This window comes from Lynx canadensis, chromosome B2, assembly GCF_007474595.2.
Source record: "Lynx canadensis isolate LIC74 chromosome B2, mLynCan4.pri.v2, whole genome shotgun sequence".
Lineage (NCBI taxonomy): Eukaryota > Metazoa > Chordata > Mammalia > Carnivora > Felidae > Lynx > Lynx canadensis.
The window spans coordinates 5,130,894-5,144,107 of record NC_044307.1 but is presented as its reverse complement, the minus strand read 5'-3'; the positions used below and the strand labels follow the sequence as shown (position 1 = coordinate 5,144,107).

The 13,214-nt window shown below is 44.6% G+C and overlaps 1 protein-coding gene across 1 annotated transcript in view; it reads right to left on the bottom strand.

Moving 5' to 3' along the window:
• The window catches only part of KIAA0319 (KIAA0319 ortholog), a 70,776-nt gene that overhangs the window by 40,130 nt on the left and 17,432 nt on the right, over positions 1-13,214 (bottom strand). Inside the window, 6 exon segments of the mRNA XM_030314729.2 lie at positions 5,130-5,170; positions 5,173-5,258; positions 6,715-6,811; positions 7,899-7,979; positions 9,081-9,182; positions 10,650-10,742. Coding sequence (XP_030170589.1) covers positions 5,130-5,170; positions 5,173-5,258; positions 6,715-6,811; positions 7,899-7,979; positions 9,081-9,182; positions 10,650-10,742 — 500 coding nt within the window.

Genomic DNA, 13,214 nt, shown 5'->3' with positions numbered 1-13,214 from the left:
TAAGTGGGATCGTCTGTCCCTTGTGAATGGCTTCATTCACTTCACCTAATGTCTTCGAGGTTCATCCATGTTATAGTATATGTCAGAATTTCGTTTTCTGAGGCTGAATAATATTCCATTATATGCGTGTCCCACATTTTGCTGACCCCTTCATCTGTGGATGGACATTTTGGCTGTCCCACCTTTTGGCTATTATGAGGAATGCTGCTATGAACATTGGTGCATGTTACAGACTGAATATTTGTGTCTCCCGCCCCAAATTCGTATGATGAAACCTAATCCCTGATGTGACTGGTACTTCAAAGTGGGGCCTTCAAGAGGTGATTAGATCATTAGGGCAGAGAATGGGATCGGTGCCCTTGTAAAAGAGACCTCAGAGAGCTCCCTTACCCCTTCCTCAATCCTTCTGCCATGTGAGGACACAGCGAGAAAGTGGCTGTCTATGAACGAGGAAATGGACCCTCGCCAGACACCCAAGCTGCCGGCACCCTAATCTTGGACTGCCTAGCCTCCAGAACTATGAGGAACAAATTTCTGTCATTTATAAGCCACCCAGACTATAGTACTTTTGCTGTAATCGTCCAAACAGACTAAGATGGTATACAAGTACGAATCCTGCTGTCAATTCTTCTGGGTATACATACCTACAAGTGAGACTGCAGATACGGTCATTCTAGGTTTACTCTTTTGGGGAACTGCCAAACTGTCTTCCAAGCAGCTGCATAACTTTACATTCCTACCAGCAATGCACAAGGGCTCCCATTTCGTCATAGCCTCACCAACACGTGCTGTTTTCCAGTTTTTAAATGATAGCTATACTAATGCAGTAGAGTGCTTCTTAAACTGATATTACAAATAAACCAAAACAGGAGTTTTCACAACATACATACAATTTAAAATGCTCCAGAGATGAATCCAGTCAGATGCTTGGGAGCTTCTTAACCTAGTCAGACTCTGGTGCGACTGGGTGGCTCAGTCGGTTGGGCATCTGACTTCAGCTCAGGTCATGATCTCGCAGTCCGTGAGTTCAAGCCCCAGGTCAAGCTCTGTGCTGACAGTTCAGAGCCTGGAGCCTGCTTCAGATTCTGTGTCTCCCTCTCTCTGCCCCTCCACCACTAACACTCTGTCTCTGTCTCTCTCAAAAGTAAATAAACATTAAAAAAAATATTTTTTAAAACATCCTAGTCAGACTTCAGAAGATTTATAAATATATGGATGCACTGATAGACCCATGGATGAATTTCACAGAAGTACGAATATATGCTCTTTCTTTGAAATCATTGGATTCTTAAAGTGGTATATGAGATCTTAAAAATGTAGTAAACCAAAATGTTTATGATACAGGCAAATAGTGGAGGAAAATTATAGTTTTAAAAGCTTTATAGACATTCAAGGAAGATCTAATATGAATGATCCAAGATTCTGGTCTAAGAATTTATAAGAAGAGCAAAGTAAACCAAAGTAAACAGAAGTAAAGAAATAGTAAAGACCAGAAATCAACAAATTAAAAAACAGACAAAATAAGCAAAGCTCTAGTTATGTTAATAATTAGTTTGAAAATATAAACAAAATTAACAAAAACCTTAATCACACTGATCAAGAAGAAAAGAGAACACAAATCACCAATGGTGGAAATGAAGATGGGGTTATCACCACAGACCCTACAGACATGAAAGGATAATATGAAAATATTTATGAAATCCTTTGAACCAACAAATCTGACAATTTAGATGGAACAGGCAGAATTCTTGAAAAATGCAACTTACCACAAACCACAAGAAAAAAAACAAAAACAGAAAACCTAAACAGCCTTACAACTATTTTAAAAACTGCATTTGTTACCCAAAACTTTTCCAAAAAGAAGGGCATCTGGGTAGCTCTGTCCATTAGGCATCTGACTCTTGGTTTTGGCTCAGGTCACGATCTCTCAGTCCATGAGATTGAGCCCCACGTGGAGCTCTGTGCTGACAACACAGAGCCTACTTGGGATTCTCTCTCCCCCTCTCTCTCTGCCGCTACCCTGCTCACACTCTCTCACTCTCAAAAAATAAATAAACATGTAAAAAAATAATAAATAGCATCCATTTAAAACAAAACCAGAAAAACTTTCCCAAAAAGAAAATTCCAGGCCAAGGTGATTTTACCGGTGAATTCTATAAAATATTCAAGAAGAAATACCACCAGTTGTTCACAAATGTTTCAGAAAGAGAAGAAGGAATGGATCACTAGCCAGCTTGTTTTAATAGGCCAGTGTGATCCTCAGACCCTAAGTTGAGAAAGACATTGCAAGAAGAGAAAGGCATAGACCAATACCTTTCATGAAGACAAAAAACCCTTAGCAAAATAGTAGTAAGTTTAATCTAAGGCTAAATGAAGAGGATATAATGACCATATAGCATTTAACCCATGAACACAAGGTTGATTTAACATTCAAAAATATCACACAATACATAAAAATAACTCAAAATAGATCCTAGATCTGAATATAAAACCTAGAACTACAAAAGTTCTAGGAAAAAAACCATAGGAAATCTTTGCAGTCTTGGGATAAGCAATGGTTACTTAAAACAGAACACAAAAAGCATGAAAAAAAAAGAAAAAAAATTGATGAATCACACCTAATAGAAATTCAAAACTTTTCCTCTTTGAAAGATTAATAAAAAGTCATATACTGGCAGGAAATATCCACAACACATATATAAAATAATAAACTTGTTTCAGGGCACCTGGGTGGCTCAGTCAGTTAAGCAACCAACTCGATTTCGGCTCAGGTCATGATCTCATGGTTCATGGGATTGAGCCCTGCATTGGGCTCTGCGCTGACAGTGCAAAGCCTGCTTGGGATTCTCTGTCTCCGCCCCTCCTCTGTTCACTCACTCTCTCAAAATAAATAAACATAATAAAATAAAATAAAACAAAACAAAATAATGAACGTACTACTTCAGAATGTATAGACTCTTACAACTAAATAGGAACAAAATTACAATTTTATTTATGTATTTATTTATTTATTTATTTTTTTATTTATGAGAGAGCACGTGTGCGTGAGTGTGAACAGAGGAGGGGGCAGAGGGAGACTCTCAAGCAGGCTCTACACTAAGCGCAGAGCCCCATGTGGGGCTTGATCCCATGACCCTGGGATCATGACCTGAGCCAAAATCAAGAGTTGGACCCTCAACCAACTGAGCCACTCACACACCCCAATACAATTTTCAAAATAAGAAAAGGAGGGGCACCTGACTGGCTCAGTCAATAGAGCATTGAAACTCTTGGTCTTGGGGTCATGAGTTTAGGTCCCACATTGGGGTTAGTTTACTTAAAAAAAATAAAAGGGTATTTAAAAAATAAAATAGGAAAAGGATACTTCCCAAAAGAAGTTATATGAATGGGGGCGCCTCGGTTGAGCGTCCGCCTTTGGCTCAAGTCATGATCTCATGGTTCGTGAGCTCAAGCCCTGCGTCAGGCTCTGTGCCGACAGCTCAGAACCTGGAGGCTGCTTCAGATTCTGTCTCCTTCTCTCTCTGCCCCTCCCCTGCTCACACTCTGTCTCACTCTCTCTCTCAAAAACAAATAAATGTAATAAAAAAAAAACCTTAAAAAGTTATATGGATGGTCAATAAGCACCTGAAAATATGCTTAATATCATTAGCCATCAGGAAAATGCAAATTAAAACCATAATGAGACACTACCACCCATCAAATTAGATGAAATTAAAAAGAGTAAGTATACCAAGTACTGGTGAGGATGTGGAGACTGGAACTCTCATACACGGAAGGTGGGATTGTAAAATACTACACCCACCTCAGGAAAGAATTTGGCCATTTCTTAAAATATTAAACTTAAACTCACCACAGAACCTGACCTTTCCACTCTTGGATAACTTACCCCCCCGAAATAAAAATATCTGTCCACACAAAGACTTATAACAAATATTAATGGCAGCTTTATTTGTAATAGTTCAAAGCTGTAAACAGCCTGGGGTGCCTGGGTGGCGTAGTCAGTTAAGCATCCAACTCAGGCTCAGGTCATGATTTCACGATTCATGGGTTCAAGCTTCACATCAGGCTCTGTGCTGACAGCTTGGAGCCTGGAGCCTGCTTTGGATTCTGTGTCTCCGTGTGCGTGTGTGTGTGTGTGTGTGTGTGTGTGTGTCTCTCTCTGTGTGCCCCTCCCCAGCTCACGCTTGGTCTCTCCCTCTCCTTCAAAAATAAACATAAAAAAAAAAATTTTAAAAATGTTTTTAAGGCTGTAAACAGTACAGATGTTCATACTATCCATACTAGATGGAAGGATAAATACATTGTGGTACATCCATATGTTGGAATAGTACTCAGGAATAAAAAGGAACAAATCACAGGGGCGCCTGGGTGGCTCAGTTGGTTAAGTGTCTGACTCTTGATTTCGACTCAGGTCATGATCTCACAGTTTGTGACTTCAAGCCCCACTTTGGGCTCTGTGCTTACGGCGCCGGAGCCTGCTTTCCCTCTCTCTGCCCCTCCCCTGCACATGCGTGCACGCTCTCTCTCAAAATAAGTACACTTAAAAAAATAAAAAATGAGTTACGAAAAGAAACAGAGAAAACAGATAAATCATACGCTGCCTCACTTTGACTCTGAAGACACAAACTTTCTCTTACAGAACTCGACACAGCAAAAAGATGTGAGGGGCCCCTGGATGGCTCAGTGGGTTAAGCATCCGACTTCAGCTCAGGTCATGATCTCGTGGTTCATGGGTTCAAGTCCCGCGTCGGGCTCTGTGCTGACAACTCAGAGCCTGGAGCCTGCTTTGGATTCTGTGTCTCCCTCTCTCTCTCTGCCCCTCCCCCACTCACACTCTATCTCCTCCCAAAAATAAATGAACATTACAAAAAAATTTTTTTAAATATGCCAGCAACATACCATTCCTGACAACCAAAACCAAACGTCTCCAACAAGCCAGCACTTATAATACACATCCATCAGTGAGGACTTCAGTCTCAAGTCGCTGCCACCCAAAACCCCCAAGGAAACCAAATCCACCTCGCCTCACGACTGAAATGAGAAGCAGCACAGTATATTTTATAGGCATCGATCCAAGGAACTACTCAACACATAAGTATGAGAAAGCACAGTAAAGGTGGGGGAACCACTTGCCTGAAAGTATAGTTTCCGGGAACAAGGTTAGACAGACTAAGACGGGGGACTTGGCGGGGGTCTCCTCTCGGAAGGGGCCGTTAATTCCTTCCCAGCGATAACTCACTATTCTCATGTCGTCTGTACTTTCTAGAAAGATTTAAAAGTAAGTGAAACCTAGAACGAAATGCAAGAACCGTACAGTTTTGTAACTTCCAGTCCTCATGCTTCAATTTGTTTTTGTATGAAATCGCATAATTACACAGATATCAACGGCCGCGTATTATGTGCTACCAGAGGGATTTCTTCTTCTCCCTGGACTATCATCACTGTTGTTCTCCCGAATTTCCACCAGATTTGAGAGGGCTGTTTGCGCTCGGTTGTGAATCTTAAAAAAAACACACTGACAGGTGCTTTGCTTTTTAAAAAACAACAACAACAACAACAACAAAACAGGAGTCAAACAGATGCAGCACACTGGAATGCTTTTTCTACTCACCCCACCCTAGAACATGATACCCTTCTGATGATCCGACATAGGTATCTGAACTGACAGATTCATAAAGAACTAAGAGACACTTACACGTATTTTATGCGACACCTTTTACGACCCTGATCATTGAGGTGTAAATCCAAAGAAAGGTAGTACCTTATAAGAAAACTGCTCATTTCTGCTTCGAAAGAGAACAAAACAAAACGGGCCACACAGAATCACAGACATTTAGACCCGGAAGGGAGTCAGCTGCATTTAATTCAGTTAAAGAAAGAACTAGTTGGTGCGACACACGAATAATCCCAAACAGTTTCCTGTACCTGAGTCGTCCTGAATTAGAGAAATCAAAATGCAGTACATGTCCTCATGTAAATAGTTTCATCTGAAATATGCTTTTTTTTCAGGTTGTGAAGAGGGAAATGTGGATAGTGATATCTGAATAGACACAAATGATCACGTCAGTGGGAATTCTGCATATTTGCAAAATGGAACAGCATTAGCGGTTGACAAGTACTCTCCTTCCAACAACCAAGGATCTATTCTTTACAGGATCTGGTATTAGCTTTGTGATTAACTGCACACATATGCAAATACCGGTCACGCTGAGACTGATCATACTTTGTCATACACTGTCCTATATCTCGATCTATCTATACGAACGTACTGTCAAACGTAGGGGATGTTTTCCATCCACTGTCATTTGCACGAATGCCTGTAGTCACACAGGGGCCCCTTCCACGTGTAAGAGAAGGAACGAACTCTGACTGAATTAACACAACACAACCCACCCTGGACGAAGGCAACCCCTCCTGGGTGCATTAAAGTGATTTTCCTGTTGCTCATCTCATTCGCTACGTCAAAAGGAGATGTGCTAACAATGGCTTTAATTCCAAATCCAATGGCTGGGCCCCGAAGAAGTTTCCACAGACAAGTGAGACACCCATGAGACAAAGGCCGTGACGAGGCACCTGAAGGGCTGGGAGCTACATGCCCCGTGAGGAAGAAGCTCACGCATCCACACTGGCGTGCGAGGTCTCCCGGCCTCCACAAGGAGCACCGATAAACATCGCGGCCCACGGGGCGGAGAGACCCTGACTTGTCCCAGATACCCATGGCTGCCGTCGATGAAGGCTGACGTCAAAGGCAGGGTGAGCGCTTGCATCTGGGGAGAAATCACTGCTGTGGGGGGCAGGTTGACTCTTCTGGCTGTATGACACAGAAAGGGACACTGGCTGAGCCTGCTATGTGTGTGTATCATAACCCCAGTATAGCATCTGCTTTTTAAAAGTTGGTTATAGGGGCACCAGGGTGGCTCCGTCGGTTAAGCGTCCGACTTCAGCTCAGGTCATGATCTCAGGGTTCGTGAGTTCGAGCCCCGTGTCAGGCTGTGTGCTGACAGCTCGGAGCCTGGAGCCTGCTTCCGATTCTGTGTCTCCCTCTCTCTCTCTCTCTCTCTCTCTCTCTCTCTCTCTCTCTGCTCCTCCCCCACTCACACTCTGTCTCTCTCTCAAAAGTCAATAAACATTAAAAAAAAAAAAATGTTTTTTTTTAAAAGTTGGTTATAAAATGTCCTGTCAAGAAGATGTCTATCCCACAGGCCTCAGCTGTGGAGAGTACTTCCTCAAGTTTTGCAATCTTCCGGTCAATTTAGGAGCTTGTCTGTAGGTTTACATTTTTGCAGGCTGAGTCCCGGCTCAGGGGACATGGTGAGAACCAGGTAATAATAACCTGGGTAATAACAACCCCGGGCTTCATCGCGGAACGTGGACAGTAGGTGCCGAAAGGGAGCAACGGAGTACGGTTCCAGCTCCTCCGACAGAGGGGAGTTTTGAGCCCCTGGGGGAACGGCTGGGAGGCAGAGACGGCACACAGGTGGCCCACCCGGACAAGGGTACACCTGTCTCTAATTCACACAGATGCACTGACCCGGGGGCTGGTGGCAGCCCGAAAGCCCACTGCGTGCCTCCCCTGGCCCCTCGGGGGCTCAGCCGACTCTATCTGAAAAAGCCTTCCGCGGCAGGTAAGGCGGAGTCACAAGGAAGGGGGTGGAGGGGTGACAGGAGCAAATGCCGGACAGAGAAACCTAAGGGCGGCCTTAAATAGCAGAGTTGAGCAAGTACTGAGAATCACACAGAATGGAGAAAGGAAACCAAAAAACACACCACATCGTTGTCGCTTATTTTCTCTATAGTAGAGCCAAATGTAAAAATAAAAAATCCATTACCGTTTTATTCGGGCACCAAAAACAGAGATACACCTGTACGACACGAGGCCATTCTCCTACAGGGCCTACCTGGCCGAACAGTGACACTGACGTATCCTTCTCCAAAGGCATTTTCACCGGAAACTGCTACTTTGAACGCGTCAAGTCCTGCTGACAACTGCAACAGAAATAAAAGCTACACAGGTAAATGCTCAAAAGACATAATGGGACCGTTGCCTCAAAAGTCCTAAGATACTGGAGCGCATGGGTGGCTCAGTCGGTTAAATGTCCGGCTCTTGACTTCGGCTCAAGTCATGATCTCATGGTTCGTGAGTTCAAGCCTCACGGTGTGCCCCGTGCTGACAGCTCAGACACTGCATGAGATTCTCTCTCCTTCTCTCTCTGCCCCTCCCCCCACTCATGTCTTCTCTCTCTCTCTCCCCGTCAAAATAAATATACTTAAAAAAAAAAATCCCAAACTATCCGAGAAGCCATTCCTCCTGAAGTGAGCACAGCACAGGGGCTCAGGACACAGCCTCATCGGAGCCCTGCAGACATGGCCACAGGTGTGAAGCCTGTGCCCCGTCACACTGAAGAGGCCATCTGCCCCCCAGAAAGGCCTGCAGCTGAGCTACAGGTGTTCCCAGGCTGTGAGGGGCGTAAGTGAGGGGGGGGCTGGCCAAGGGGGGCAGTTCTTAAACTCTTGTGCAAGGGAATCACGCCTTTTTACTCGCTCTGGGGAGTCGGCCATCAGCAGCCTGGGGGCCACGCTCGGAGGAACCATGCCCAGTGACTCGAGGCCGACGTGAGCTTGCACAGCACCCACGGCCGTGCGGTCTCACGAACAAGGACGAGATAATCACAGGTGGGAAGCCAGATCCTCTAGCAGCTGAGGCAGTTCATTCATCCTTCCGGGCCAGGAACGGGGCGCGTTTCCTCTCGTGAGGTGCTGACATCTTGGAGCAGTACGTGATGGCCAAAGCATCCGTATGCGGGAATCAAACCGCTGGCAGTTCTAGAAACGTGGCTGCTCGCGGAGCAGAGATGACCAGAATGCCTCTACCTCTACCAAGAGAGGGAGACTTAGAACACAGGCTTTTTAACCTCAACAGAGATTCTGACATTTCACCATCTGCCCATCTACATGGTTGTGACTTGACTCATTTGTATCCTCCTTCTGATCTCAATCGTAAAACAGACTTCAGGGTTCAGCAGCTCAAGTGTGAACTGAATTCTGTGGCATGCTGTCATATCCGGCCAGTCTCCAGTTACTTATTTGAGAGAGACTAAGCATTTGCATGTGTCTTTCATTTATTTCATCTCGGTAGTCTACCGGGTGACTTAGCAAGCTCCATTCATAGCTGTACGTGGTCTCTGAGAGCAAAAAAGGAATACAAGTGAGTAGTCATAAATTCTGAAAAGTTACTATATACAATCTGGGCAGAGGAAAGGAGAGGACGGCCCTAATTCCAGCAGAAGAGATGCCAAACATATCCTGAAATCAGGTTTCAACTAAGAAATAGCAAGTAAGAAATAGCAAGTTTCTCTATCTTTCTAATGGAAAATTTCTGTTTTAGTAGGGAAACACACAGCTTACAGAAAATTCATGAAATGTGGAAAGTCGAAAAAAAGAAAAAGGAAAAAAAAATCTCCCTGATCCCACAGTTAGCATTTGATGACTTTCCTTTCAGGGTGACTACAGATATATAGAAAGATAAATAGATACATAGATAGATAGATTTCAACACAGTATATAAACCACTGTACTTTTTCTCCTTTTAATAAAAGGCAAGGAGATTTCCATTTGTTTCATCCGTCACGGGGGTGTACTGAAGGACGTAGAAATAGATTAAACTCTTCTGTATAAAGATGAAGTTGTCTCCCACAGTGAGATGCTAGTTCAAGTACGAAGTATCTCAGTAACAGGATTAAAGGAAATGCCAAATATTATCATCTCTGTTTAAATTTTGACCCATATGTGATGGGGGCAGGGGACAGATGAAGGGACTAACCTGAATGAGAACATCCAACACCCTACGAACGAATATACCTTAAGAAAGAATGCCTTTGACAGGTCAGAGGGATGGCTCCCATGTTTGTTGAATAGTAGGGCATAGCACAAGCAGAAGAAAGGGCATTTTGAGAAACATTTTTGGAAGAGCTGGTGTGAGGCATCCTGAGTACCTCAGAGCCCCATTGCCCACACCGTAGTAGCTGAAAACAGCTTTGTGCCCCCTCCTGCCCGCTCTCCGCAGGGGGTTACCACAGGTCGGACTCTGGGATGTGGAAACCTCTCCTGCTCTAACACGTCTCTTGCTTTGCCTCTTCAGTAATGCATGGCTTTCCGTCTGGACCAATTAAGGGCGTGTCCTATATGAGTTTCCCATACTCTTTCTCCATTTTAAACTACTTCAGTATGGTGTTTTTTATTTTTTTAACATTTATTCATTTTTGAGAGAGAAAGAGAGAGAGAGAGAGAGAGACAGAGCATAAGCGGCAGGGGGGCAGAGAGAGTGGGAGACACAGAATCAGAAGCAGGCTCTAGGCTCTGAGCTGTCAGCACAGGGCCCGATGCGGGGACTGAACTCATGGACCACAAGATCATGAACCGAGCTGAAGTCAGACGCTTGACCGACTGAGCTACCCAGGCGCCCCTAAACTACTTCAGTTAAGATTCAGTGCTTATGACCACCAAAGCCTCGCCATGACTCCCAAACCTTCAGTCGTGACCTCACACAGTGTTGTGAAAATGAATCCCTGCTGTAAAGTACCTGTAAAGACCAGTTAAGAGCAACCCAGCTAAGGGGCCCCTGGGGTCACACAGGAAAGTCAAACTCTCACCTGCAGGAGGCGCCGGCACAACAAAAGCCTTCAGTTCAGCTTCGTTTTCGGGTAAAGTTATTAGATTATCTCCAGTGGACACCAGTTGTTTCACTAAAAGTTGGTTAGAAATAGTACATTCCTTTATATATGATAGTGATGTTATATTACTTCCCTGCAACAGATTCTTTCTTAGTAGCCACAAGATAAAATAACATATATTTTTCTAATAGTTCCTCCTGTGATTTATCGAAGACACTTTTTTCCTCTGGCTAGGAACTGAGCCATGACTCACATTCTGTTGCAGAACAGACTTCGTAAATTTTAAGCCATCTATGTGAGTTGACAAGGTGAAGAAAATAATGATTTGGATTGAGTGAGCAGTGTTGGATAACAAGGTCGTACGGAACAGGTCGGGTACTGTGGGTGGAATCTATTTTCCTTCCTACCATCAAGCTCCTCTTACCTCCCTGGTACCTGCTGTTTTTATTAAAAAATGGAGTGTAATCATGAGTGTTTCTGTATCATTAGTCACACACTGCTCAGTTCTTCTGATAGCAGCCTCATGAATTGTCGCTAATGGCCTTGCTCTTGGAACCTTTCTAAGAGTAAACCCGGTCAACCTCCATATGAAAGAGCTATTTTAACTCAGGCAGCAGGAACATTCACTCTCATCAAAAGCACTTACCCACTAGATCAGCACTCAGAACACTGTTCATTTACCGTCTCCATAACCAGCAGAACACTGATGTATTCAATTGGTGAGACGCCACTGGACGTTAGTCTCACCTGTAAAATACAACTGAGAGATGTCAGGATGTCACAGGGAAAAAGCGAAGATTTTTTTTTTTTTTAAAGCTGAGTGCTCTTTAGAGATCTTAGGTACGTGGAGGCGTTGGATGGGTGGCTCACTAAATCTGCTCCTCTTCTGTCTGTCAGTACCCAGTCCTTCCAGTACCTTCCTACACCAGCTGCAGGTGCCTCCCGAGCTTCTCTGCGGATCTCCTCTTACCCATCATTTCTACTGATTCTTTGCCCTGAAAGTCAAGCAACTGTGGACCCAGAGGGGACACTGGTCTAAACCTATCATGTTACAGAAGCGGGAACTGAGCCCTAGAAAGGCAAAGTAATTACACTGCTCAAGGTTGTACGAATAATTAGTAAAAATAGAGCCACCAAAACTTAATTATTTTAAATGTATTTATTTCAACAAACACACAAAGCAGATCACACTGTACCAGGCACGGTCCCAAGGGCTTTAAAATGATCAATTCGTCTAACCTTCCAGCAGTTCCATGCAATAGTGCTATTAGAACCCACAGATCCGGGGCGCCTGGGTGGCTCAGTCAGTTAAGCACCCGACTTCAGCTCAGGTCACGATCTCACATTTCGTGAGTTTGAGCCTGCGTAGGGCTCTGTGCTGACAGCTCAGAGCCTGAAGCCTGCTTCAGATTCTGTGTCTCCCTCTCTCTCTGCCCCTCCCCGGCTTGTGCTCTGTCTCTCTCTCTCTCAAAAATAAATAAACATTAAAAAAAAAAAAAAGAATAAAAAAAAAAGAATAATAAAAAAAAAAAGAACCCACGGATCCTAATTCCCAGCTGGTGTCCTTTCCAATATACCACACAGCTTCTCTTCTGCCATTACTTTTCTGTCTACTGACGCCGAGGATCAAAGTAAGTGAACAGGCAGAGAGGGTCACCCCAGGGTACAGTGCCCACTGAATGGCCTAGGAAACAAGGTCTCTAACACCGTCCTTATTAGGGAATCTCATGGGAGCTTTTCAGCACTCGCCCTGATCCCTGCGGCCTCTGGCTCTTTCATGACCTCTTCCTACTTAGAAGTCTCTCTTTCCTTCCTGCTGTCCATGCCCTTCTCTTGACGTCCTGCTTCTCTGTAGGCTCCTTCTGTTCTTCCAACTCCTAAAGAAGGGAGGTCTCCCAAGTTCCTCGCAGGCCTCTCCCTAACTCACCCACCAGCCGCCCTGGAAGGTCAGATCTGGGCCCTAAGCCTGCAGTAGTCACCTCTATACCAATGGCTGCTGGTGCCTCGTCTTCAGCCGCCCATCGGTCTCAGGGTCCTGCTTCTTTCATCCTGCCGGTCAACCACTCATCAAATCCCACTGACTCCAGCTGATAGCGCTCGAATCTGGTTTCTTCTCTTCAGCCCTGCAATCACTCCCTCCGGTCCTCAGGGATCTTCTTGCCTCCAGTCAACTACTTTCTTGAAACAAACCCGATCATTTCATTTTCCTGCCTAAAGTCATTCAGAGATTCTCCCTACTTACCCAATGAAGCATAAATTCCTCGGCACAGATTACAGATCTTTCAAAATCTTGCCCTGCTCACCACTGTAGACTCACGCCTTGGTTCCCTCTCATTCACGTAAATCAGTTCCCGCCAGAACGGTCTCCTTACAGCTCTCCCAAAGTGTCGCCTGAGCCCCCCTGAACTTCTGCTCTCTTCCACAGGCAACGAATGAGGTGATGGGCAGGAAACGCCAAGCATGGTTCCCAGCGCTCGGTTAAGTGCTCACTGAACAGTCATCGCTATTATTACACATGTCGCCACCCTGACCCGAACAACGCAG